The 27,851-nt window shown below is 47.0% G+C and overlaps 1 protein-coding gene across 1 annotated transcript in view; it reads right to left on the reverse strand.

Annotated features, from left to right (window-relative positions):
* Positions 1-27,851, reverse strand: part of DKK3 (dickkopf WNT signaling pathway inhibitor 3) — a 106,776-nt gene that overhangs the window by 67,861 nt on the left and 11,064 nt on the right. The window contains exons 2-4 of the mRNA XM_068261692.1: positions 11,052-11,297; positions 6,009-6,137; positions 4,163-4,243 (exon numbers count right to left, since the gene is read on the reverse strand). Of these exons, the coding sequence (XP_068117793.1) occupies positions 4,163-4,243; positions 6,009-6,137; positions 11,052-11,267 (426 nt within the window). The 5' untranslated portion in view covers positions 11,268-11,297. The remainder of the gene's footprint in view (positions 1-4,162; positions 4,244-6,008; positions 6,138-11,051; positions 11,298-27,851) is intronic.

Here is a 27,851-nt window from a genome sequence, read left to right on the forward strand (position 1 = left end):
TAGTGGCACAACCCAACTCTACCAGCTAACTTCACAATAACTGACAGGTCAGCAAACCCTCGCTTGGGACATATCTGGGATAGAAGAGACTGCTAAAAGTGGAGGCGTAACCTTCTGGGGCCCCAGGTTTGGACTCCTCCACCTCTGATGGGCAGGGGTGTATCTGGGTGATATAGCGCCTATGGCAAACACTGAAATTGCACCCCATATCTATTTGTGCCCCATATCAATACTGGTGGTATCCCTCCAGTATGGATATCCAGTGCTGTCCACCCCAGTATAGGTAGCCAGAGGTGCTCTCCTCCTCCTCCATAGAAGTAGCCCCCCATTATAGGTTGCTAGAGTTAGCCCCCCAAGTATAAGTAACAATCGGCATCCCTCAGAATGGTGGTGGAGCATGAAAGAGCAGACATAGAGTGCAAGGTGCTGTGGCGCCCATGGCATGGGCCATGCCTGCACCCCTCTAGATACGCTTCTGCCGATTGGGCTCTCTGTCTTGAGGGAAAGTTGTTGTGGTCACACCTGTTATGGGTAGGCAGGAGTCATGGGGGCCACAATCATAATATGACCATGATATGACCTCTGTCTCTTCTTAAAATTCTGCCTTTAGCACCAGCGTGGGACTATAATCACACACACACACACACATTTTTTCTTATTATTTTTTTTGTTATCTCCCTTGGTCTGATGCACTATCTGTCCCAGGAGAGGACGTCAGGATGTAAGCTCCTAATCTTTAGATAGGTTTGTTGCAATTAAGGTTTGCTTGTCTGCACTATGCATGTTACAGGGCCAGAATTAAGACACCTACAAATACTGGGGTACCTCTGCCCGGTGTAGGTGACTACGCAAGAGAATGCATTCTTTTCCACTAAGGACCCCAGCCAGGGGCGTAGCAATAGGGGGTGCAGAGGTAGCAATCGCATCGGGGCCCTTGGGCTAGAGGGGCCCGGAGGAGCCCTTCCTCAGTTGCAGTTTTAGCTCTCTATTGGTCCTGTGCTCATAATAATCACTTGTATAGATACTTTGAATAGTGGTAATCACTAACAAACTGTTCCCCATTCCCTTCTTGCACCTCTAACACTGTGGTTGCCATTGGCAGGTTTTGTCCCGCCGTATCAATTGTTATGTATAGAGTGCTTGGGGGGCCCCATTGTAAAACTTGCATCGGGGCCCGTAGCTCCTTAGCTACGCCACTGACCCCAGCTTTCTCACTTAGCTGTAGGGAGAGCAATGGTTCCTGGATGATTGATTTCTGTGAATGCATTTGTATGAACATTTGCATGTGAGTGTGCAAAGGGATAACTGTCTCGGACTATATACCCTAAAATGAAAACAGCCAGGGAAAAAGCATTATCTGTTCGAAGAACGGCAACGGCAGCCTCCATATGTTTCTTACAACAGGTTTTACTTAAAGCAAACCTGCTGAAATGCTCAGCGTAAATTATAAAGTGTCGCTGGTCCTGATTGAATACGATTTTTTTTCCTGAGTTTTCTGTTGGGGATTCTTTCCTGATCTCATCTCCAAAACACCCTTTCATCACTTAGAGGACTAATAAGTAATCTAATATCAAACCTGAATTCAATTAGGACAACTTTGGGTACTATTTACAATTTTTTGGGGACTATCAGATTCCCATTCCCCCCCAAAAGTGGATGGATGTGTGTGTGTGTGTGTGTGTGTGTGTGTGTGTGTGTGTGTGTGTGTGTGTGTGTGTGTGTGTGTGTGTGTGTGTGTGTGTGTGTGTGTGTGTGTGTGTGTGTGTGTGTGTGTGTGTGTGTGTGTGTGTGTGTGTGTGTGTGTGTGTGTGTGTGTGTGTGTGTGTGTGTGTGTGTGTGTGTCGGTTTTAGTCACTACGACTTATAGTCCAAATGCAGGGAGTTCCTGACTTGTGAACGCATGCCAATACGAACCTCCACCAACCCGCCGACATGTCGGGGACTCCCTGTACTGTGCCCATGCAGAGGAGGACACAGGGACAAACAGAGGACACAAGGGGCATAGAGGAGAACAGAGGCGGACAAAGGGGGGACAGAGAAGGACAGGGAGACAAGAGGTACAAAAGGGATATAATCTACAAGGTGCCCCTTCCCCATGGATGCACCAGGTTCAGTATATATATTTTTCCCCTAATGTTTGTCCTCTAGACCTGGGTGCGTCTTATGCTAAGAAGTGTCCTATAGTCCGAAAAATACGGTAGATTGCAGGGGGTGAAATGTATTTTACTGAAAAAGTGCAAAAATAACTCTCATGAGAAAAATCAGAAGAAAGATTTATTGAATCAGGTTCAGTTATGCTAAAGTGCAGCTACCAGAATGTGCCTGGGAATACTTCTATTGTATTATAGACCCTTTGCGGTTTGGACGGATAGCTTTCCCAAACCTCAGGCTTACCCTGAATAGCAGCCTGAAGGGACAGCTTTCCCAAACCTCAGGCTTACCCTGAATAGCGGCCTGAAGGGACAGCTTTCCCAAACCTCAGGCTTACCCTGAATAGCGGCCTGAACAGACATCTTTCCCAAACCTCAGGCTTACCCTGAATAGCGGCCTGAAGGGACAGCTTTACCAAACCTCAGGCTTACCCTGAATAGCGGCCTGAAGGGACAGCTTTCCCAAACCTCAGGCTTACCCTGAATAGAGGCCTGAACAGACTATTCAGGGTAAGCCTGAGGTTTGGGAAAGCTGTCCCTTCAGGCCGCTATTCAGGGTAAGCCTGAGGTTTGGGAAAGCTGTCCCTTCAGGCCTCTATTCAGGGTAAGCCTGAGGTTTGGGAAAACAGAGGCCTGAAGGGACAGCTTTCCCAAACCTCAGGCTTACCCTGAATAGCGGCCTGAAGGGACAGCTTTCCCAAACCTCAGGCTTACCCTGAATAGAGGCCTGAACAGACTGTTTTCCCAAACCTCAGGCTTACCCTGAATAGAGGCCTGAACAGACAGCTTTCCCAAACCTCAGGCTTACCCTGAATAGCGGCCTGAACTCCTGACTTGGAATTCTTACCTGCCCCTCTTTTCATCCCCCAACCAGAGTAGTTCATCCGCCAACTGCAGTGAGCTCATTGGTCAGTGTAAAGCAGAAAGGGGAGGGTAGATATAGATATACAAATCAGAGTTCCTGAAGACGAGCAGAAATCAGGGAATAAAATAGAATTTCAGACAATAAAAAAAATAAAAAAAAACAAGAGATTAAGAAAACCTCAGCGACTGGCACACAAAAGCTGCTGAGAACTGCTGCAAGCTGAACTCTTTAGACTGCAAATTCCATAACATAATCAATACATTTACACCACCGATAAAGAGTATATCTAGAAGGCCACCCCTGAAATATGATGCAGTACAATCAAAAAACAAAACCGCAGTAGGGACACTATGCTTCAAAGAGTTTACAGAAGCCACGGATGCTATCTTCATACCTTCCCATGAATAAATAATGGACACCTAGAAGGGGAGGGGGGCATGGCAGCTCCTATAGAGCTATTAGAAACCAGGGATAAAAAAAGTTTTGCTTGGTTCCCTTTAATCTCCATTGTCATGTATGTTGAACTGCAACATAATGCATCTGATGAAGCGGCTTTTCATAAGCCACAAAACATGCGCTAGTCTGCACATTGTACTTATACACCAACCTATGGATGTTTTAATACCAATGTCAACATACCTATTTATTTCAAATATTGTATTATAAAAGTTACGTTTTAATTGCTCACAAGAGATTTTCTGGCCAGTGAAACCCCCTGCCTAAGTTTTGTTTTTGATTGTACCATAATCAAAAATTGCAACATAAAAAAAATATATTGAATTCACTTCCATTTATTTGCACACCACTGTACCAATGAGAATCTTAGGGTGCGGCCAGTATGAGTCCATCTCAGCAGGACATGGGGAGGAGGAGTAGGATGTGGTGATGTCATCACACTCTACTTCGCTCCATAGGCCTACAAGGGTGTGTCCAAGACCAGGCTTGAGACACCTAAATCCCCTGCAAGAATGAGTGGTCTTCTGTTGATAAGTGGTATACTTATGAAGGCTATACCAATATGATTGCTTAGAGTTCAGCTTATTTTAAGAAGAAAGGAAATTAAGGGCAAAAAAACTTTAGCGTTCAAATTTGACACCAGCAACCACGATTGCGTTGCGTTTGCAGCTTAAAGGGGACATGGACTTACGTGGCCTCTCTTGTCTCCGCCTTTCAGTGATGACACAACAGTGTCGGAGATGAATGTGGATCCTGTCTTGTTGTCTGTTTCCTGCAGAAAATAGAAAGAATATCTGTTTTAAAGACAGATAATAATTACTGACATTGTGCTGCTGATACTGGACACAAAACAGATAATGTTGGGGTGAATTCTGTCTGCTAAATGTTTTATTTTGCCCATATTCATAATCAGGCACCATTATGTTGTGTAAGAGGCTGTGGAATCTTCTTCTACCAGTTAGCAGAAAGCTTTTCCCCAACTTGTCCAGCCAATACATCCTGCTCACATCCCAGCTTAATTTAACCCGTTAGCAGCTTCAAAGGAATCATGCTGTTGAGAAAAGTGCCCTGCTTTTGACCTCAGTCGGCAGAACTCTTTGTGTTGTAAATTCTTGGAATGCTTTGATCTCTCTCTGCTACCAGAAAATATAGAAACTGAAAGCAGAAGTCCTCTGTTATTGTCTCACGCTACCCCCTAGTGACAAGTGTCCATATGTAAACATTACAGCAGTACTAATTATTAGCAAGAAAATGTAACAAATAGGAATAAATTGGCCTGGAGCAATTGCAAGACCCTGAATAAATTGGAACCTAAAGGGTTAATACCTTACTGGACTGATGCCCTGTGTGAATTGTGCCAGACGCAGCCGGCTTAGCTGAACTGATCAGCAGTCTGTGAGGTATCCAAACTCCAGTCCTCCCTTCATCCCATCATCACACAGAGGAAGTAGTCATGAGAAGCAAGGGCGTAACCAGGGGCGTAGCAATAGGGGGTGCAGAGGTAGCGACCGCATCGGGGCCCTTGGGCCAGAGGGGCCCCCAAAGGGCCCTCCCTCAACTGACAGTATTAGCTTTCTATTGGTCCTGTGCTCATAATAATCACTTCTATAGATGCTTTGAATAGTGGTAATCATTCACAAACTGATCCCCATCCCCTTCCTGCACCTCTGACACTGTAGTTGCCATCGGCAGGTTTTGGTGCACCTTATCAATTGTTATGTATAGAGTGCTTGGGGGGCCCCATTGTAAAACTTGCATCGGGGCCCACAGCTCCTTAGCTATGCCACTGGGCGTAACTACACTAAGCTGAGCACCCCTGCAGAGATCTGTTGGCAGCCAACCAAACTCTCCCCCAAATATATAGCTGACCTCCATAATGAGGGGGGAGGGCACTCCTGTAAGTATTGCAGAGCAGCAGTGGCAGTGGAATATTATATATTAACTGCTCTCATGGGCCTGACGGGTCCTCTTCAATCCCATTCAGTGCGGCTTATCACCGCACCCTGCAGCCAATTACCATGCAACTTCTACCCCCATCACATGACATGCAGAAACCCGGAGCTGAAAGGTGCACAGCAATGCACTGAAGAGGACCTGTCATGCCTATCAAGAGCAGGCTATGTATAATGCTCCCCTGCTGCTGTTCTGCATTACGTACAGGAACAGACGGGATTCCCCAAGCCCCCCTGGGACTGCAGGAATCGGGGTGGGGGGCTATTATGCACTTGAGGAGGAGCTAGGAGGGAAGACTAGTCAGCCTTTCTCTGTGAGCACAGAACTGCCCCCTGAGAAGGGGTGGGGTGAGAGAGGTCAGGTGATTAGCTGTGGTGTGCAGGGAAAGAAATTCCCACATTGCTGGCAGATCTCTGGATCATGTGACTGACTTCTCTCTAGAGCTCGCAGCATCAAATGAGACAATTTCATGAGAAATGGTACAGTCCACCCCTATTGATTGATGGAAAATGCCCTCTGCCAGGCAGGATCACCCACACAATGAGGATACTGGATCGGTTTGCCTTGTTAATCATTAGAATTACCTTGTCGATCTTCTCCTTGGTGATAATGGTGTCATTCCCGACTTTAGTCTCCGTTATGGACTCATTATGATAATTAGGTGGGAGGTCCTTTAAGGCCACTTTCTCTGAGGACATCTGCTCCGCCTCTATCTGAAACAAAGTCACCATTACATTGCAGATCTGCACTTTCCAAGCAAGGCCTTCAAGCCAAGGCACAGGCCAACATTTACCAGAACATGAATTAAAATTGAATATGCTTACAAAGATTTGTTTTTGGCCCCTTTTACACTTGCAGGTAATTTCTGCATTGTGTTAAACTGTTTTTATCGCAAGAGGCCGCAAAAGCAATGAACGTCTATGGAGACTTCCACACCTATTGAGGTGTGGTGGTGAGCCGAAAGCATTCGAGGGGCAACAGCGCGTTACCGCATTCACCGCACTTAACGCACAGTGCTGGGGTAATGGAAGTCTATAGGAGATGCACTATGTGTGAACAACATGATGTGCGTGATGGCGCACATGTGCAGACTGACGGGAATCCCAGTGATGTACTTCCTGTCCAGCAGGGAGTACGTCACTGAGCCCGGGAGGGGAGGAGAGGGGGCGGAGCTATGCATGTGACGTTGTTGGCACACTCTGCTGCATGGTCATATGACTGTCGTTTTTTGCAAAGTTCCACCACAATGCAAAAATGGGTGTAAAACCGGCCTTTTTTAAAAAAAAAAAAAATGGCATTTTTCTAAAGAAAAGAAGGTCAACTTCAGATGCACCAAATCATAAATCTTTATCTGGTTATTTAGAAGGCAGCTACAAGTCACTAAGGAGGGGATAAGAATGTACAAACTGGGGCATCAGATATTGTCCTTTTTATTTTGCAAAACCCAGTGTGTTTAAGTTTTTGTTTTCTTCACAAAACTATTCATGCATAAAGCTCGCTGTCTTGGGGTAACTCTGCACTGTCGTTTTTGACTACATATTAACTACCTCCTGCTACTTCCATCTCAAAAAAATCTCCAAGATTCGCCCTTCCTTTCCCAAGAGGCTACTAACATGTTTATACATGCCATAATCCAGGGGGGTGACCAGAAATCACCGGGCCCCCCTTTGAAACTTTGGATGGGTGCCCCCCCTTACCCCCACCCCAGGTATCCAAACAGGGGCACAGCGCATGAGGGGGAAGCAATGCAAGCACACAGCTGCAGGGAGGAGGTCCCCTCCCCCCCTCCCCCCTTCCTCACCTTCGGCTCCCCCGTCAGCGCTTCCTACTCTAGCAATGGGCAGTAGCAGCGGGCACAGAAAAGGCAATGCAGACACATACCGGTACTTCTGCATTCCACTCACCGGAGGTTCTGCTTCTATCAGTGCCTGACGCTTCTTCCGGTTTATCAGTCTGTGTCTGCGTTCCCTTTTCTATGCCCGCTGCTGCTGCCCATTGCTACAGTAGGAAGCGCTGATGGGGAAGCCGAAGGTGAGGGAGGGGGAGTGGGCCCCCCTCCACGCCACTATATGCTTGCATTGCTCCCCCCTCATGTGCTGCGCCCCCTCCTTACCCCTCAAAACGGCCCTGGGTGGGCCTTAGAACGGTTCCGCGCCCCCCTCCCCCCCCCCCTCCCCGCAGCTGCATCCTTTGCAGCCCCTGTTACGCCCTTGCTATAATTAATAATTTCTCATCTTGACTACTGTAACACTCTACTCTGTGGTCTGCCAAATCCAGACTGGCACCTCTCCAGTCACTACTCTGCTGCCGCCTCATTCACCTCTTCTCTTGCTCCTCTGAGGCAGCCCCTCTCTTCCAATTTCTGCATTGGCTGCCAATCACCCAAAGATCCATTTTAAACTCCTCACCCTATCAAACAAAGCTCTACACAAGTTGTCATTTCCTTACATTTCCTCATTAATCTCCAAATACCATCCCATCCAGAACCCTCACTCCTCCCAGGAGACCATCTTGTCCCCTAGCTTGGTGACCTCTTTTTACAATTATAAAATTGGTACACTTTGGTAATTTCTCTAAAGTACAGCCCAGTAATACCCCAGTGACTCACCTCTTCTTGCAAAAGAAATTAGCTGCACAAAGAAGAAAGCATTGCCATTCAGGAGTAGTAACTAGCTGCACTAATCATCAAACAACAAAATAGCCATTGTGCTTTCAGCAGCATTATGGAATAAGAGATATGAAGTAGAAAATGTTTGCCATACCCTTGTAATATACTGTAAATACATGATCTGAAAATGTTTTATTTTATTAACTGCTTGCTGACTGCATCACGCCGATGGGCGTGGCCGCGACGGCAGCCCCAGTAGCGCCTAACGCCGATCGGCGTAAAGTCCTGGGGCAGCATTTTGCAGGAGATTGCGCGCAGGCTGCGTGCACATCTCCTGCTTGGTGGGCGTGCGCATCTCCTGCTTGTCGGTACAGTGCAGCGATCTACAGCAGCGCTGTACTGGGGACAGCCGTGTGACATGGCTGTCCCCTCCATTAGCTCAGAGGTGATCCGCTGTCATAGGCTGAAGCCTATGACAGCCGATCACAGTGATAGGCTGGCGGGGGGAGGGAGGGAGTGCCCACTGCACACCAAATAAAAAAAAGACAGCTTTAATTAAAAAAAATTACAAAAATATTAATTATAAATAAACAAACCTGGGGGGAATCAGACCCCACCAACAGAGAGCTCTGTTGGTGGGGAGAAAAAGGAGTGGGGGATCACTTGTGTGCTGTACTGTGTGGCCCTGCAGCTTGGCCTTAAAGCTGCAGTGGCCTATTTTACAAAAAAAAAGGCCTGGTCCTTAGGGGGGTTTAACACTGTGGTCCTCAAGTGGTTAATAGATTTTTCTTTAATCAGAGTCTGTATCACTTCTAGATCAACAATCCTGGAGGTTGGAAGAAGCTAAAAATATTCACATTAGCTGATCTCTAAAGCCACACCCACTTGGCTGACAGGGGGAGGGGGGAAAGAAACGCGCCAGTCGTGTCTGAGTCGATCAGCAGTCATGTGATCTCACAGCAGCGTAGTGAAACAAGGGGCCATATCAATCACTTTGCACAGAAACTCCACCTAATGGATATAAACTGTCTAGAAAATGAATATAGAACATTTCACGTATACCCATTTCAAAATAAAAATCTGTCTTTTATTATGGAACTTAATAAAATTATCAATAAAAAAAAACCTGTTTCCTTTGGACCTTGTATAAGACTATATAAGGAATGTATCATGTATAAGGTTGTATAAGGTTTGTATCATGGAAAGACTTTTTCCATGCGGTAAAGTTTTGGATTGAAAGCTGGCCGCAGGTTTCTTTCACCCGACACCTTCCTCTCTGTCTAATTTAGCCGACTGCCAAGAAAAGAAGCGGTGAGGTTTTGTGGGGAAACTAGAAGGAGAATGTCAAATTCCATCTCAGCAAATTGGAAATGCAATCCCAGCCATATGACTCAAAGCTACTGGACTCTATCGTCTTTATTCATTTTTTTCATACAGTCGGTGGACATGTGAGCGCAACCAAGTTTGTATTGTTAACCCTTTTGCCTCCAAATCAAGTAGAACTTTTTATTTGGCTGCAGGGCTGATTTTTTTCTCCCGCTGGGGAAGTGTGCCCTCCCTAGCCTGGCAGGCTGGACAGGGTATGCAGAGTGGGCGGCAGGGAGCTTTTACCTGTCCAGACGGCTGGATCGGCTTCTTCCTCCACCGCGGCAGCAATGTACTCCCAACATGTCGTCTTGGTTCCAAATACATCACAGGTGTAGAACTCTGCCTGGAGGGCCGGATCCATGCCAATGTTTAGGATGGACTGAGAAAGAGGAATGTGTTGTACCTGATGGGCCACTCCTTTCCTGATTCAGACCCATCGATTCATTTGAGCTGTGTCAAAAATGTGTGAGGACCTCGGCCCTTGAAGGATCGGTTTGACATCCCTGGATTACATATGACATGTGATTGGGATCCAGGAGACCATGTCAGCCGTTATAGCGCCACCAAGTGGTGGAAAAGGGGTGATGGAAGAGTCTCTGCTGTTACGGCTGACATGGTCTCCCGCATCCTAATCACATGTCATATCATGGGATCGGGACGCAGAAGACCTACTGAGAGTTCAAAGCCACGGGTGGAGGAAGAGAAGAAGCTAGTGATGTGAATTCCGGCTCTTTTAAGAGAATCGGCTCTTTTGGCTCGGCTCCCATTAAAGAGCCGGCTCGTATGGCTCTCAAACGGCTCTTCATTTAATATCATTAGAAGCCACTCAGATACGGAAGAAAAGCCCCGCCCCGTCTCCATGACAACTCCAGGCTGCTTCTCTGAGTGGGGCAATCCCTCCTGCTGCTGCTGCTCTGCTCCGCCCCATACACCCCTACAAGCTACAGGAGGAGGACTACAACTCCCGGCATGCCTCAGCGCCCTTTATTACAAAGCAGAGCGCACTGGTGAGTGACTAAAAGGCATCGGCTCTTTTTAAACTGAGCACCGGCTATTGTCGTTCGCAGCAAAGAGCCGGCTCTTAGAGCCAGCTCGTTCGCGAACGACCCATCACTAGAAGAAGCTGTCCGGAGCAGGAAAGTATAACTTCTTACTGTCGCCAACTCCGTTGCCTGCACTAGGCATCCAAGTGAGATATGCCGACAGAGGGTGAGAAGTAGAGGGTGATCCGTAAATTTGTGCAATAGGTCATTTTCCTTCTCCCCACCACCTCTTCTTTTTGCTGTGCAGTGAAATGTTGTAAATATGTTTTCAAATATTATTACTTTTCAAAAAAAATGTATGAAATAAATGTATTTTTATTGAGCACATATGTAATGAACAAACAGTGAAAAAATGGCGACGTAAAATTGGTAATAACACTTTGCTATTGGCACCTGCGAAACTGACTTATGTAGGTTATCAGCATCCGATCTGCAAGATGATGAGGGGCTGGGAGTAAACTGCAGGCCAGTAATGGCCCCAGGAAAGTTATCATGTCTAAGCATAGCACTGTACTGTGCATACTGCTGTCACAGGAAGGCTGCAAGGTTCAGTAAAATGCGGACAGGATGATATAATGTGAACACTTTTGTAGCAGGGAGCCTCCTACCTCTTTAACAGCGTTCTGCAGTGTGGACTGTGTGTCGTCCATCAGCTGCTCCACCTCCTGCAGCATCTCCTGCAGGTTGGCTCCGATCCTTGGAAAGCTAAAGGAGTCTGGAATAAAGGGGTCCACAGTGAGCGCAACATCATCTGAATCCTCCGACCTCCGGGTTGGAGAGGCTGCTGCAAGGCCCAGCGCCACGGCAAGTAATAGGAGTATCATCCTGTGGGGGTACGTCCAGAGAGATGAGACCTGCAGCAAGAGAGACAGAGCATAAACGGGTAAGATCTCTATTCCTGCAGCAAGAGAGACAGAGAGCATAAACAGGTGAGATCTCTATTCCTGCAGCAAGAGAGACAGAGAGCATAAACAGGTGAGACCTCTATTCCTGCAGCAAGAAAGACAGAGGGCATAAACAGGTGATATCTCTATTCCTGCAGCAAGAGAGACAGAGAGCATAAACAGGTGAGATCTCTATTCCTGCAGCAAGAGAGACAGAGAGCATAAACAGGTGAGATCTCTATCCCTGCACCAAGAAAGACAGAGGGCATAAACAGGTGATATCTCTATTCCTGCAGCAAGAGAGACAGAGAGCATAAACAGGTGAGATCTCTATTCCTGCAGCAAGAGAGACAGAGAGAATAAACAGGTGAGATCTCTATTCCTGCAGCAAGAGAGACAGAGTATAAACAGGTGACATCTCTATTCCTGCAGCAACAGAGACAGAGAGTATAAACAGGTGAGATCTCTATTCCTGCAGCAGGAGAGACAGAGAGCATAAACAGGTGAGATCTCTATTCCTGCAGCAAGAGAGACAGAGAGCATAAACAGGTGAGATCTCTATTCCTGCAGCAAGAGAGACAGAGAGCATAAACAGGTGAGATCTCTATTCCTGCAGCAAGAGAGACAGAGAGCATAAACGGGTGAGATCTCTATTCCTGCAGCAAGAGAGACAGAGAGCATGAACAGGTGAGATCTCTATTCCTGCAGCAAGAGAGACAGAGAGCATGAACAGGTGAGACCTCTATTCCTGCAGCAAGAGAGACAGAGAGCATGAACAGGTGAGATCTCTATTCCTGCAGCAGGAGAGACAGAGAGCATAAACAGGTGAGATCTCTAATCCTGCAGCAAGAGAGACAGAGAGCATAAGCAGGTGAGATCTCTATTCCTGCAGCAAGAGAGACAGATGCCCATATGAAATGCACTTTTTCTCCTAGGTGATAATTTCGGACTTTGTCATAAAAGCCCTTTAAAGCTAATGGGAATCCATTTGTAACTAAAAAAAAGGTCAGATACTCACCTAAGGAGAAGGAAGGCTTGGGTCCTAATGAGCCTTCCCTCTCCTCACCGGGTGCCCTCGGTGCTCCCCTGTTCAATTCCCCCGCCGCGGGGACTTCGGAAGTCTTCGGGAGCCGAGTCCTCCCGAAGACCGGCGGCTCCATATGCCGCCGGTCTTCGGGAGGACATACGGCAGCTCCACACTATTCCAAAACTTTTGTGGTAGTGTTCTGTGGACTGATGAAACAAAATTAAAACTGTTTGGGCCCATGGATCAATGCTATTTTTGGAGGAGGAAGAACAAGCCCTCTGAAGAAAAGAACACTTTGCCTACTGTGAAGCATGGTGGGGGGTCAGTCATACTTTGGGGCTGTTTTGCTTCTGCAGGTACAGGGAAGCTTCAGCGTGTGCAAGGTACCATGAATTCTCTTCAGTACCAGGAGATATTGGATGTAAATGTCATGCAGTCCATCACAAACCTGAGGCTTGGGAGACATTGGACCTTTCAACAGGACAATGATCCCAAGCATACCTCCAAGTCCACGAGAGCATGGTTGCAGATTAAACATTTTGGAGTGGCCAATGCAGTCACCAGACTTAAATCCGGTTGAGAACCTCTGGTGGGACTTAAAGCAGTTGCAGCGCGCAAGCCTAAGAATGTGACTGAACTGGAGGCTTTTGCCCATGAAGAATGGGCTAAGATACCCGCTGCAAGACCCTTGTGTCAAGCTATGCTGCATGTTTAATCAGTTCGGCCTATCTGGACGAGCTTCCTCGTCCAGATAGGCACTGCTGCTGCCACCGGCTGGTGTGCGTGATCGGGCGCGCCCCCGCATGCTCCCGCCGCTAGCCCCCCGATCAGTGAATGGGAATATAATTCCCATTCACCGATCTAACTTCCCCGCAGAAATACCGACGCCTTCTATCCAGAGAGCGCGGTATTTCTGCCCCCAGGAAACTTCTCCCCAGCATTTTAGTTCCTGGATGCGAGATCGTTCGCATCCAGGACTTTTTTCACTGTGGCCAAATAGTAAACTGCACCCACATACATTTTTAATAATAAAAAAAAAATATTATTTTACATTTAAAATTAGCAATTTTCCCTCCCATACCAAAAATTACCCACATACATTTTTTTAATAAAAAAAAACAAAAAAAAACATAAATAGTTACCCAAGGGTCTGAACTTTTTAAATATGCATGTCAAGAGAATATGTTATTATATTATTTAAAATTAAAAGCTTATAAATAGTGATGGACGCAAATTGAAAAAATGCACCTTTATTTCTAAATAAAATATCGGCGCCATAAATTGTGATAGGGACATCGTTTAAATGGTGTAATAACCGGGACAGATGGGCAAATAAAATACATGAGTTTTAATTACGGTAGCGTATATTAATTTTAAACTATAATGGCCAAAAACTGAGAAATAATGAATTTTTTTCATTGCTTTCTTAATCTTTCTGTTAAAATAGATTTAGAAAAAAATAATTCTTAGCAAAATGTACTACCCAAAGAAAGCCTAATTAGTGGCGGAAAAAAACAAGATATAGATCAATTCATTGTGATAAGTAGCAATAAAGTTATAGGCGAATGAATGGGAGGTGAACATTGCTCGGATGCATGAGATTTTCGGCACTGCGGCGCTGAATCGGTTAAAAGCTGTTATAACTGGAAAAGGATGTTGTACTAAGTACTAAGAATGAATGTCACTTGGGGGTTGAATAAAACTGATAATGATGCGAGCACAGAAAAGACATTTGTGGTTATTTCATTATAAATGTTATGTTATATTTGTCTGACTTACAAGTGCCTCTTTGATTTAATTGTAAACAAGATGATTGAAATGATCAAAATCAATGCCAAACTGGCCAAAACACTCAATTTCAGTAGGGGGTTGAATAATTCTGAGTACAACTGTAAAAAATGATCTCCAGGGAGAAAACTCAGGATAAAGGGCTGGATCACACCTAGGGCATTTTGCGGTTTTTTTTTAAAGCGCCGTCGATTTTCAGAATTGCCCTAAAAGTGCTTGTGCAATAAATCCTTATGGGATAGTTCATATCTGAGCGTTTCATCAGCTTTCCGCTCAGCAAATCGCTGCCTGTACCATTTTTAGGGTGATTTTGCTACAATGGAAGGTATTGGAAAAGCGCAAAACGCTAACAAAATCGCTTTGTGTGGTGATTGCGTTTACGCTTTTAAGAATAAATACATTGGGCCTGATTCACAAAGTGGTGCTAACAGTTAGCACCCTGGTGAAAAGCCCTTTATCACGCCTAAACTCTGTTTAGGCATGATAAGTTTAGGTGTGATAAGTTTAGGTGTGATAAGTTTTTAGGCGTGATAAGTTTAAGCACCAACTGGGTTAGCACCGCAGTGCACGGCTGATCAAAAGTTTTGCGCTAGCAAAGTCTGGTGCACTTTGCATAGAGTTTAATGGCGCTGCTTTGCGCGCGCGATCTAAACTTATCTAAACTTATCATGCCTAAACTTATCATGCCTAAACTGAGTTTAGGCATGATAAAAATGGTTATCACGCCTAAAGTCTTTAACTGGGTTATCACCGCTTTGTGAATCGAGCCCATTGTATTTATTCATGCCCAGGTCAAATAGTTCACTTCCTGACTTGCATGTGAAAAAAATAGAATCGCTCTGCAAAAGCTATTTAAAAAGCGCTGTACACAAAATCGTAGCGTGCAGGTAAGCGCCGGAAGGGGAAGAAAACCATTACTCACAAAGTCGCAAAACCCGGCCGTCTGCCATTTCAATTTTAGATGTGAACAAAGCCAAAAAGTTAATTGCATATAGGCCAGAGAGCATAAACAGAGGAGAAATCTCTAATCCTGCACCAAAAGAGGCAAAATTATATATAAATATTATATAGCTACCAAATTATTATTATTATATTTATAAAAGCGCCAACATATTACGCAGTGTTGGACAATAAATAGGAATACATACAACGGTTATACAATACAGTACAAAGTTATCCGTCCAAACGGTATAATAACACACTCTGCGGGTGGATCAAGGATTTCCTCACCAACAGGAAGCAACTAGTAAGACTCGGCAGCTGCTCCTCCCAGGAGAGAACCACTAACACCGGTGCTCCTCAAGGGTGTGTACTGTCCCCGATCCTGTTTTCCCTGTACACGAACTGTTGCGTCTCAACCTCAGACTGCGTTAAGGTGGTTAAATTTGCGGATGACACCACTATCCTCGGCCTGATCAGCGGTGAGGGCAAACGCGCCTACCGGAGCGTATCTGCAATTGGTGTAAGAGCAACAAGCTTGTCCTAAACGCTGCAAAGACTGTGGAGCTGATTGTGGACTTCAGGAAGCGCCCTCCCCCTCTCAATCCAGTAATCATTGAAGGCACTAAGGTGGCCAGAGTAACCAACGTTCGGTTCTTGGGCACAACCCTCACCAAAGATTTGAGGTGGGGAGAAAAACGCCACCAAATGCCAAAAGAAAGATAAGCAAAGGCTGTTCTTCCTGAGACAGCTGAAGAAGTTCGGTATGCCCCAAGAGCTGATGAAAAGCTTCTACACAGCCATTATTGAGCCTATCCTTTGCTCCTCTATCATCGTATGGTATGCTGGTGCCACCGCAAGCGACAAATACAAATTACAGAGGGTGATCAAAGCAGCGGAAAGAATCATCGGGACTCCACTGCCACCACTGGACCTCATCCACGCATCCAGGCTAAGAACCAGGGCAGACAGGATTGCACAAGACCCCGGCAGTCGCTTCTTAAACCACATGCGCTCAGGCCGCCGCTATAGAACTTTTCCAATTAAAACTTCCAGGCACAGGAACTCCTTTTCCCCCCAAGCTGTGCTCCTTCTTAACTAGTGCATGCCCACTCAGCATGCCCTCAGAGCATAGCGTCACGGTCACCTCGCAATGATATATAGGCCCCTACATCGGCACGCTTGTTTCTATACTGTCTGTGTTTTTACTTTTTGAAATATGACTGTTTCCCATTCTATGTAATGTAATGTGCTATGTCCAATGCCAATGTGTACCAAAAATAATTCTGAGTGCGGCACCCGTCACACTTAGCGAAATAAATCTGATTCTGAATCTGAAGATGCATGATCTGGTGATTTTACAGAGACCCAGCAATTCAAGGCTGAGTTAATCGATGGGAAGGGTGTCATTGCTGGGGTAGCAAGATCAACGAGGACACACTAAGGAGGGGAGGAACCTGCCAAAGGCTTACAATCTAAAGCTATGTACTCACCACCCAATGAGTCCTTCGACATCCCCTTGACGATGCGCGTGTGGCGATTCCTCTTCCTGCTCGCGACGTCACCCAACATTACACAACGACACGCGGCAAGCGTGAACAGGAAGTCAAGCAATCGCGATAGTTAGCGCGGAGTTGTTGAGTATCTTAAAGATCTGATCTGCTGTGACAGTCATTATTGGCACGTCGGTAAACGTCACTCACTCGCCGGTCGTCAGAAAAATTGACGAGAAAATTGCATGGTTGATACAGGCCTTTAAAGAGAAACTCAGACGAAGAATTGAACTTTATCCCAATCAGTAGCCGAAACCCCCTTTTACATGAGAAATCTATTCCTTTTCACAAACTGATCATCAGGAGGCTCTGTATGGCTGATATTGTGGTGAAACCCCTCCCACAAGAAAAACTCTGAGGACCATGGTACTCCTGGCAGTTTCCTGTCTGTGAACCTTGTTGCATTGTGGGAAATGGCAAAAAAGCATGCAGCAGCTACATCACCTGCCAACAGTAAAAATTTCACCATGTAATAAATGTCAGAATGCAAATCAGGGATTTAAAATATTTTACAATGGGCAAACACTGACGATATCATTTATACATAATTATTGTAAAAATGAAGCACTTTTTTTTGTAACATTATTTTCACTGGAGTTTCTCTTTAAGGACCATCAATGGTTTCCCCAGGATCTTTTAGCCGGGTGCTCCACCCGGCTAATTTTGGTGAGCACCCGGCTGTCATCAGCTCGCCTCCTCATCCTCCTCCTATGCTGTAAGCAGAGTTGCGCCGGCCCTGCATCCCCCCCCCCCCCCCCCCCCCTTGCATCCGGCTACTTTTTATGCCACCCAGCTGGAGAAAATTTCTGAGGAGAACACTGACCATTATTCATTCCATTATTTCCAAAAGCATTGCTACTTTACAGCTCTTTACTCCACACGTCCCTAGAAAGGCTAATTTATAAAATCAATTATTTAGTTTAAGCAAGAAGTTTTAAATCAGGATGATACCATTTAGTTTATTTACAAGAAGATTACTTGTTGTGCTGACAAGTCGGCTTATAGAGGCAAGCTGTAGGATTTCAGTAACAAGTGGTTGTGAGCATGCAAGAGTGGCCTGCTGTCATCCAGAATCGATTCCCTCCAGACACAAACGAGCATAGAATAGAACCCTGCATGTTATGCACAGCTGCATTCTGTCCCCCCCCCCCAACATACATGTATATATTGCTGCTCTGAGACATCGTTTATGTTCATTGAGGAAGCTCAGCTGTAGATATACAGAAAGAAATGTCCAATCCGTGTAGCCAAAGGCAGCAATCATACCATCACCCCAGCCTTGTCCTCTTAAATGGTTAAACTGGACCTGAACTCTTGCACAGCACAGAAGGAAAACATAGAGAAATGCACCCTGTATGTATTTAGAGAGTTTAGCCTCTGTTTAACTCCACCTCATTTGTGTCTAATCACAAGTTGTAATTTGATCTCTCCCCTTTGTCGCCTGACTGCCATAATAGATAAGGCAGACAAGTTCATTTGAAAGCACAGGATGTTAACAATATGTCTGCTTCCATGAAAGCAGGAAATATAAACAGGGCAGATTTCATGATTTCTATCAGCTGTAACAAATAAATGTTTTTTCTTTAAAGGTTATTATGCTGTTGCTTATCTTTTAGAGCAGAGAGGAAGTTCTGAGTTCAGGTCTGCTTTAAGTCCTATCTGGACTACAAATTGTGATTAAAATCAGCCCCGCACCACCACTGCAGCACCCTAGGCTACTTACCCTGGTGGTCACAGTCTGTTCTCATCCACCACATCTCACACCCATAAGTATATTTGATTTAGCTGTTCAAATGACACTGCATCAGTGTCTGTCTGTTGTTGAGAATTGTATTTAGGAATAGTGGTTTATTATACAAGGTTGTAGGCAGGCCTCAGCAAAAGAAACCACATGATAAACAACAATAGGCCTAGATGAAATACTGATACACAGTACAGTGTAGGTACTTTCACAGTGACCCCTACAGGCTGGAGGGTAGAAACTACATGCCTATATATTCTGATAGACACCAGGAAACCGAGCTCCCTATAAGTGATGGTTGGATGGTTGTAATAGAGTCTTCCCCAGGGTGAGCTGCAGGTTCAAGCTCCCAGTGATGTAGCGCACCTCTAATACCGCAATGCATGCTGGGAGATGTAGTCCACTGATCTGTGTATATCTGCAGCACCTGCATCTATTCCTGGGGACGGAGCAGTGCTTTTCAGCGCTGCTAGATTTGGGCGCAGCCGGCGCTTCCATAGACTACAATAGGAATCACTCCTATTGCAGCGCTCAGTGAGTAACGTCGGCTCCATCAGAAGACAGAGCCGAGGTTGCTTTAAAAACACAATAATTCAGCCTCCAGCAATCGCTGGAAGCCGAATTATTTCATTCCCCCACTATCCATGGCGGCCTGGAGGGGGAATAGTAATTAAAACGGCCTGGACTTGTGCAGAAACAGGATCAGCCATATACTGCTGAATCCTGCGCCCAAGTCTACCGGCGCCGATTTCAAATTTACTCCCTGGGGAAGGTGGTGAATCCCATATGGATGAGGGACCAGATGACCAGCCACCCCCGTAGGTAAGTATTGCCGATCACCCCCACCAACGACACACTTTACAAACCTCCCTTAACCACTTGAGGACCTAGCCTTTACCCCCCTTAAGGACCAGCGCTGTTTTTTTTAGATCTGTGCTGGGTGGGCTCTACAGCCCCCAGCACAGATTAAATGACAGGCAGAGCGACCAGATCGCCCCCCTTTTTTCCCCACTAGGGGGATGATGTGCTGAGGGGGGTTTGATCGCTCCTGCATGCTGCGGGGGGGGGGCACCTCAAAGCCCCCTCCACCGCAAGATTCCCCCTCTCCCTCTTCTCCCTCCCTGCCTGAGAGATCGGAGGCTGCACAGGAACGGATCTGTCCTGTGCAGCCTCTAACAGGCTCCCCGCTGTCATGTGACAGCAATCCCCGGCCGCTGATTGGCCGGGGATCGCTGATCTACTACAACGCTGCTACTGAAGCAGCGCTGTAAAAATGTAAACAAAGCGGATTATTTCCGCTTGTGTTTACATTTAGCCTGCAAGCTGCGATCGGCAGCCCGCAGGCTATTCACGGAGCCCCCCGCCGTGAAATGACAGGAAACAGCCGCTCGCGCGAGCGGCTGTTTCCTGATTAATTAGCCTGCAGCTGGCGACACAGATCTGCGTCGCTGGTCCTGCAGCTACCACTTTGCCGACGCGCGTTATGAGTGCGCAGTCGGCAAGTGGTTAAGGGGGATCCACTTTATATATTTTTATATAATGGTGCCAAGCTGCCTTTAAAGGGAACCTAAACTGAACATTAAAAAAGTTTAAGTTACCTGGGGCTTCTACCAGCCTCCTGCAACCTCACGTAACAATTCCTCCGGTCCCCCGCAGTGGCTAAGTTTCGTTTTCTGCAACTGGGCCAGTTGATGGCCACTGTGCCTGTGCAGACCTGGCCGCACACGTCCTAAATTACGCTCCCGCCACCTGGAGCGTCCTGCGCATGCGCAGTAGGAGATTTTCTTGTACTGCTCATGTGCAGGACACTCCCCACGGCTGGAGCGTGATCGAGGATGCATGCGGGCGACCAGGGCTGCACAGGCGCAGTGACCCTCCATATGGCTGAATCACTGAAAAAGAAACTGAGCCGCTGCGGGAGACCGGAGGATCATTCCGTGACGGCACAGGGCGGCTGCAGGGGGCTGGTAGACGTCCCAGGTAAGTTAACTTTTTTTTTTTTTTCTAATAATGTTCAGTTCAGGTTCCCTTTAAAATGAATGTTTTTTTCTGGATCAGTGATTCAGAAAGTATTAAAGGGAACCTGAAGTGAGAAGGATGTGGAGGCTGACCTAATTATTTTTTTAAACAATGCATATCGCTGTCCTGCTTCCAAGCTCTGCCTCCAAGCCTTTTAGCCCCTGAACAAGCATGCGGACCACATATTTCTGACTGAAGTCTGTCAAGAATAGCTGCATGCTTGTTTCAGGTGTGGGAGTGTGTATATCAGACACTACTACAGCCAAAGAGATCAGTAGAAATGCCAGGCAACTGGTATTGTTTAAAAGGGAATTAATATGGCAGCCTCTATATGCATGTCATCTCAGGTTTGCTTTAGGCTAGTTACACACCAAGACGCATTACGTGCACCTAACGCAAGGCCTGGTGCACTTCGATGTGGACGTCAGAGTGAGCCGCGTTGTGCAGCTCACTCTGGCGTCCGCAGGGCCGCCATCAGAAATTTTGGGGCCCCTCACAAATAATCAGTCCAGGCCCCCCCCCCAAACTGAGAAATGTGCATAGCCATTACATGTTGGCAGAGCTAGTTGGAGACTTGCTGTCCACAAATTAATCACGAATAACCACGGTGGATACTCGTGATTCAAGTTAGCTCTAATTGCCACAGCTGAGCGGCTAGATGCGGCGGGGTTAATTACCCAGAACGCCGCTCTCCGCCCAGCGTTTCAACGAGGTGCAAGTTTCCGAATGGACGCGTTGCAAGCCTCGATATCGAGCACTTCCTCCTTCAAGCCGGAAGGAGGAAGTGCTCCATCATTTTTTTAGAACCTCCCAGTTTTATCTTCTGTTTAAAAAAGCTAAAAAAGTAGGTTTAATGCTATTGTCTCATATGGTAATGATTCAGCTTTTCCCATAGTCTCGCAGTTAGCAATCATGTGACCCCCAACAAGACAAATTCAGCAATCATGAGGCCCCCAACAAGACAAATTCAGCAATCATGAGGCCCCCAACAAGACAAATTGAGCAATAATGAGGCCCCCAACAAGACAAATTCAGCAATTGTGAGACCCCCAACAAGACAAATTCAGCAATCATGAGGCCCCAACAAATCATGAGGTCCCCAACAAATCATGAGGCCCCCAACAAGACAAATTCAGCAATCTTGAGGCAATGAGGCTCCCAACAAATCATGAGGCCCCCAACAAGTAAAAATTCAATCATTAGGCCCCCAACAAGACAAATTCAGCAGTCATGAGGCACATAAATAGACAGCATTTCACATAAATAGGCAGAATGCCCCCTTATTATGGTAGACACCTCTCACCTGGATTCTGACAGGGACCCCCAGGTTAGGTAGTGAGTGACATGGAGCCCTTTTAGGTAGTGAGTGAGTGACAGGGAGCCCCTTTAGGGAGTGAGTGAGTGACAGGGAGCCCCTTTAGCGAGTGAGTGAGTGACAGGGAGCCCCTTTAGCTAGTGAGTGAGTGACAGGGAGCCCCTTTAGCTAGTGAGTGAGTGACAGGGAGCCCCTTTAGCTAGTGAGTGAGTGACAGGGAGCCCCTTTAGCTAGTGAGTGAGTGACAGGGAGGCCCTTTAGCTAGTGAGTGAGTGACAGGGAGCCCCTTTAGCTAGTGAGTGAGTGACAGGGAGCCCCTTTAGCTAGTGAGTGAGTGACAGGGAGCCCCTTTAGCTAGTGAGTGAGTGACAGGGAGGCCCTTTAGCAAGTGAGTGAGTGACAGGGAGCCCTTTTAGCAAGTGAGTGAGTGACAGGGAGGCCCTTTAGCAAGTGAGTGAGTGACAGGGAGCCCCTTTAGCAAGTGAGTGAGTGCCAGGGAGGCCCTTTAGCTAGTGAGTGAGTGACAGGGAGCCCCTTTAGCTAGTGAGTGAGTGACAGGGAGCCCCTTTAGCAAGTGAGTGAGTGACAGGGAGGCCCTTTAGCAAGTGAGTGAGTGACAGGGAGGCCCTTTAGCAAGTGAGTGAGTGACAGGGAGCCCCTTTAGCAAGTGAGTGAGTGACAGGGAGCCCCTTTAGCTAGTGAGTGAGTGACAGGGAGCCCCTTTAGCTAGTGAGTGAGTGACAGGGAGCCCCTTTAGCTAGTGAGTGAGTGACAGGGAGCCCCTTTAGCTAGTGAGTGAGTGACAGGGAGCCCCTTTAGCTAGTGAGTGAGTGACAGGGAGGCCCTTTAGCTAGTGAGTGAGTGACAGGGAGGCCCTTTAGCAAGTGAGTGAGTAACAGGGAGGCCCTTTAGCAAGTGAGTGAATGACAGGGAGCCCCTTTAGCAAGTGAGTGAGTGCCAGGGAGGCCCTTTAGCTAGTGAGTGAGTGACAGGGAGCCCCTTTAGCTAGTGAGTGAGTGACAGGGAGGCCCTCTAGCTAGTGAGTGAGTGACAGGGAGCCCCTTTAGCAAGTGAGTGAGTGACAGGGGGCCCCCCCCCCAGCCGCCGCCGCTGCTTCCCCTACCTTGCCAGCAGCGTCAGACCTCAAGATCAGCGGCGACCCGACCAGTAAGAGCGGGCGCTGGACGCACCCGCTCTATATGCGGAAGTGACGTCACTTCCGCATATCAGTGTGGGCGCTGGGTCCTAGCGCCCGCACTATTGTCGCCGCCTGATCGAGGTCTGACGCGGAGGCGGCGGCAGTGGCTAGAGGGATGGAGGGAGGGAGCAGCGGCCAGGGGAGGTTGAGCGGCTGTCGGGCGGCACCCGCTAGGGCCGCGGCGGGGATGGGGCCCTCCTGCAGGCCCGGGCCCGTGACGGGAGTCACGGATGTCCCCCCCTGATGGCGGGCCTGGGCGTCCGTGATGCCGTGATGCGTACTCTTGGACGCTAGTGTTGTCCGGATCATGAACGATTCGGATCTTTGATCCGAATCTATTTTATGAGTCGATCATCCGAATCATCAAAATGAACGATTCGGATCGCAAAAGGGGCGGGGCCAGGAGCGACACGCCCCCTCTCAGCGGGCAGCGGGGTCCTGGAAGCAGAGCGGAGATGGATTGCTCTGTTGGAGGGGAGGCAGCCTTGCAGGGAGACAGGTAGATGAGAGAGAGGGGACATGGGTGCCACTGCCAGATATGTGTAGAGCACACATACTGGCTGCAATGTGCTGCCCATTATAGGCTGGCTGTTCCGTAGTGCTGCACAGTGAACACATTGGAAGCTTTTGGCTCAGCACAGCTCAGTAACTTTGCAGACACTGTGATTGAAAGGCAATATAATCCTCCTGCACTCGGCACTAAACAGATGCACTTATCTTCTGGGAATGCTTTCTTTCACTGTGCGACCTTTTCTTTCAAAGTGTACAGATGAACATATAGGTGAAATATATGTAAAGCATATGACTTCAGCATGTGGGTATTACGTGCAAACATTTCTGCTCTCTGCTCGTCCCTCCTCCCTTCTCTGTCCACTCCCTGCCCTCTGTCCATCTTCTCCCCTTCTCTGTGTGTCCATTCTCTCCCCTTCTCCTGTCCACAGACCTGTCCTGCTGTTCATTTCACCCCCGAATGCTTCCTGTAGTAAAATGATCCGAGATTCGGATCAAAGATCCGGATCTCTTCAATGATCCGATTCGAATCATCCGGATCATTGAAAAGATCCGAACTTCCCATCTCTATTGGACGCATGCGGCATCACGTGGTCCTGCCGGCCAATCACCGCACAGAGCGGCCGCACCAGGAAGTAAACACTGTAGGTCACAATGTGCAGTGAATATTAATTAGCCATGTGCCTGGCCGCTCTCCGCTCTGAGCATGTGCAAACAGTCTAACGCGGCTTAAGCATGCTGCACTTTCGGGAGAACGTGCAGCGTTACATGTAACGCAACGTGGGCTGTGTGAACAGCCCACTTGTGTTACATTGCTGTGCGTTGGGGGAGCGTTACAGGCGCACTAACGTCCGCCTGTAACGTCTTAGTGTGTAAGCAGCCTTAAAGTGAACAGGACGCTTGCACAGGACAAGGAAAACATAAGAGAAATGCACCCTTTATGTATTTAGAGAGTTAAGCCTGTCTAATTTCCTTCTATCACTAATCACCACCATAATTGGATCTCTCAGCTGTGTCAGCTCAGGAACCTCCCCTGCCACAGCAGAGCAGCTAATTTATAAACACAGGATGTTAACCCTATGTCAGCTTCCAAGAAAGCAGGAAGTAGACACTGTAGACGTGTTGCAGGATTTGTATCAGCTGTAACAAAGAAATGTTTTTTTTCTTTAAAGGTTATTATGCTGTTGCTTATCTTTTAGAACAGAGAGGAAGTTCTGAGTTTAGGTCCACTTTAAAAAGGCACAATATAAAGTATTACTTGGAAGTGGACTTTCACGACAGCCGAGGAACCTGAGGAAGTTAGCAATGATACCTCCATATTCCCCACACTACAGGTTTTCCATTAACATGCCAATGCAATTATACTTAGGTGTACTTAAAATAAACGTAAAATGGGCCTGAGAACAATTATGCAGTGTACTTGCATTACTGATTTTAGTCCTGTTATAAAATAATGCCTTGCCAGTTGCCACTGGCATTGTTCACATGACAAAATGAGTCATCACCAGTCCATAAAAACACTTTAAACAGGGGCGTAACTTGAAATCACTGCCCCCCCCCCCCCCCCCCCTCACTTTCTGCACAGGTAACCGGAGAACCAATGTTAATCAATTGGCTAGTTGAATGTGTTTTCCCCATGCAGATAAAAACAGACAGCAGCAAAACACTGCACGCATTTTCTCTATCAATTACATTAGCTTCTGTGATAAAAAAAATGCATGTTTTCACATATACAGACACATGGTGTGCAGAAAACAAGTACAGAAAACGGACAGACAGTGTGCTCCCAGCCTCAGCTTATTACATTCACTCTGTCCATCTCTGATGGAGCAGAACTGGCTCTGCAAACTTCTCCAGCATCACTACAGTACACAGCACTTGGGGAGGGGTAGAGGTTGGTGGCTGGGCACTGTACACAAGAGCCTGCTGCATACTGAATAGGGACTGTCTACAAATCTTTGTATGATTCTTTATCAGTAGCTGAGCAGATGCAGTCATTAGAACAATTGTGCAGAGAGCAGAAAGTTTTTTCTCTCCATGCCATTACTTGTCAGTGTCTCAGGACAGGGAAAATAAACTTCTCCCCTGCGGCTTCTGGGCCCCCCTGCAGCAGCATCCCTTTCAGGGTCTATTGTTACGCCCCTGACTTTAAGGATCATCATTATCTGTTTCTTTGATATTTTACAGGCACTGTAGCATGGCTCACCACTGCAGTCTGTGTCTCCCTCTCCTCTCATTAGGACAGAACAGTTGCATCACTTGGGTCTGTATTTCCAAATCATTTGCTTATTTTACATCTGGCTTGTTCAGTGCATGAACTGGGGGACCACAGGTCTTCCACTCATTTTTACCGGGTCCGTTAAAAATGGCGCCAGTTATCGTAGTTAAAAAATGGCGCCCCATAGAGAACCACTATCGCTAGTTATTTTTCGTTTTTGACAGCTAAAAAATGGCGCCGGCTTTAAAAACGATATTTATCGTTTATATTTGTATTGCTCCCAAATGATATTTATCGTTTTAACCCCTGCTTTGCTGCCGTTTGGAAAATATCTGCCCGCCGGCTTTAATGTTTAATAGCAAAGCCCCCTTAAAAGCTACAAACACCAAATTTGCAGGGAATGTTGAGAATTGTGAACAAGAGGAAAAAATTTTCTTCAAAAAGACCTTATAGTTTTTGAGAAAATCGATTTTGAATATTCTTCTTCTGACCGTGGGAAAATTAAACACCCGCCGACTTTAGCGGTTAATAGCAAAGCCCCTTTAAATGCCAGAAACACCAAATGTGTAGGGAATGTTAAGAAGAATAGTGGAAACACGAAGAAAAAAAATTGTTCAAAAAGACCTTATAGTTTTTGAGAAAATCGAGTTTAAATCTTCAAAGAGGAAATGTATCTATTTAAATCGCGTACTGACATTTCCGTGGAAACTTTTTCCGCTGACTTTAGCAGTTAATAGCAAAGTCCCCTTAAATCCTAGCAACACCAAATTTGCAGGATATGTTAAAAAGATACTGGCAAACAATCTTTTTTTTTTTTTTTTAAATTAAAATTTGTGGGTTATGTTCAGAGTGTGGGAAATGTATTGAAAAAAATGACGTGGGGTCCCCCCTCCCGAGCCTCTGTAACCCCTTGTCTCCCATGCAGGTTGGGATAGCCAGAATGCGGAGCCCCGGCCGACTGGGGCTTCGCACCCTGAGCTATACCAGCCCGCATGGTCCATGGTATGAGGGGCTTCGGGGGGGAGGGGCGGCCAAGCCTTCCCCTCCCCCCCGGAGCCCTTGTCCAATCCATGGACAAGGGGCTCTTCCCCACCTCCAGTGCCCCAGGAGGAGGTGGGGGCGACGACTCCCTGGGGGGGGGGGGTTCATGGTGGCATCTGGGAGTCCCCTTTAAGAAGGGGACCCCCAGATGCCCACCCCCCTCCCAGGAGAAATGAGTATAGGGCTACTTTGTACCCCTTACCCATTTCCACAAAGGGTTAAATGAAATAAAAACACAACAACGAGAAAAGTCCTTTAATGTTCTAAATTAACCAGAAATACTTACCTGTACCTTTAAGAAAAAAATCCCACGTCAATTAGGTCCCACGACAGTATCCTCCGTCTTGCGACCTTCTGTTACATCTTGATTGAAGATCTCCGCCGCCCCGACGCCACACACGCCGCCTCCGCCGCACTGCTCTCAGCTATACTTAGTATAGCTAAGAGCAAAAAGCATCTTTAAATTTTAGCTCCAATGGTCCCCATTGGTTCCTTAACAGACCAATGGGGATCAGGAGGATCCCCATTGGTCGATAAGGAACCAATGGGGAGCCTTGGAGCCAAAATGTAAAGATGCTTTTTGTTCTCAGCTATACTTAGTATAGCTGAGAGTTGCGTCTATGCATCTATATAGACGCATTAGCGCTAGCTGCCGCTGCCCTCCCTGCCTCCCCCCACCTGTCACCCTCACCCATGCTGGCACCCATGGGTGCATTGGGTGTCAGCATGGGTGAGGGTGACAGGTGGGGGGAGGCAGGGAGGGCAGCGGCAGCTAGAGCTAATGCGTCTATATAGACGCATAGACGCAACTCTCAGCTATACTTAGTATAGCTGAGAGCAGTGCGGCGGAGGCGGCGTGTGTGGCGTCGGGGCGGCGGAGATCTTCAATCAAGATGTATCAGAAGATCGCAAGATGGAGGATACTGTCGTGGGACCTGATTGGCGTGGGATTTTTTTCTTAAAGGTACAGGTAAGTATTTGTGGTTAATTTAGAACATTAAAGGACTTTTCTCGTGGTTGTGTTTTTATTTCATTTAACCCTTTGTGGAAATGGGTAAGGGGCACTTTGTACCTCTATACTCATTTCTCCTCGGAGGGGGGTGGGCATCTGGGGGTCCCCTTCTTAAAGGGGACTCCCAGATGCCACCATGAACCCCCCCCCCCCCCCAGGGAGT

Source organism: Hyperolius riggenbachi, chromosome 11 (assembly GCF_040937935.1).
Source record: "Hyperolius riggenbachi isolate aHypRig1 chromosome 11, aHypRig1.pri, whole genome shotgun sequence".
Classification (NCBI taxonomy): domain Eukaryota; kingdom Metazoa; phylum Chordata; class Amphibia; order Anura; family Hyperoliidae; genus Hyperolius; species Hyperolius riggenbachi.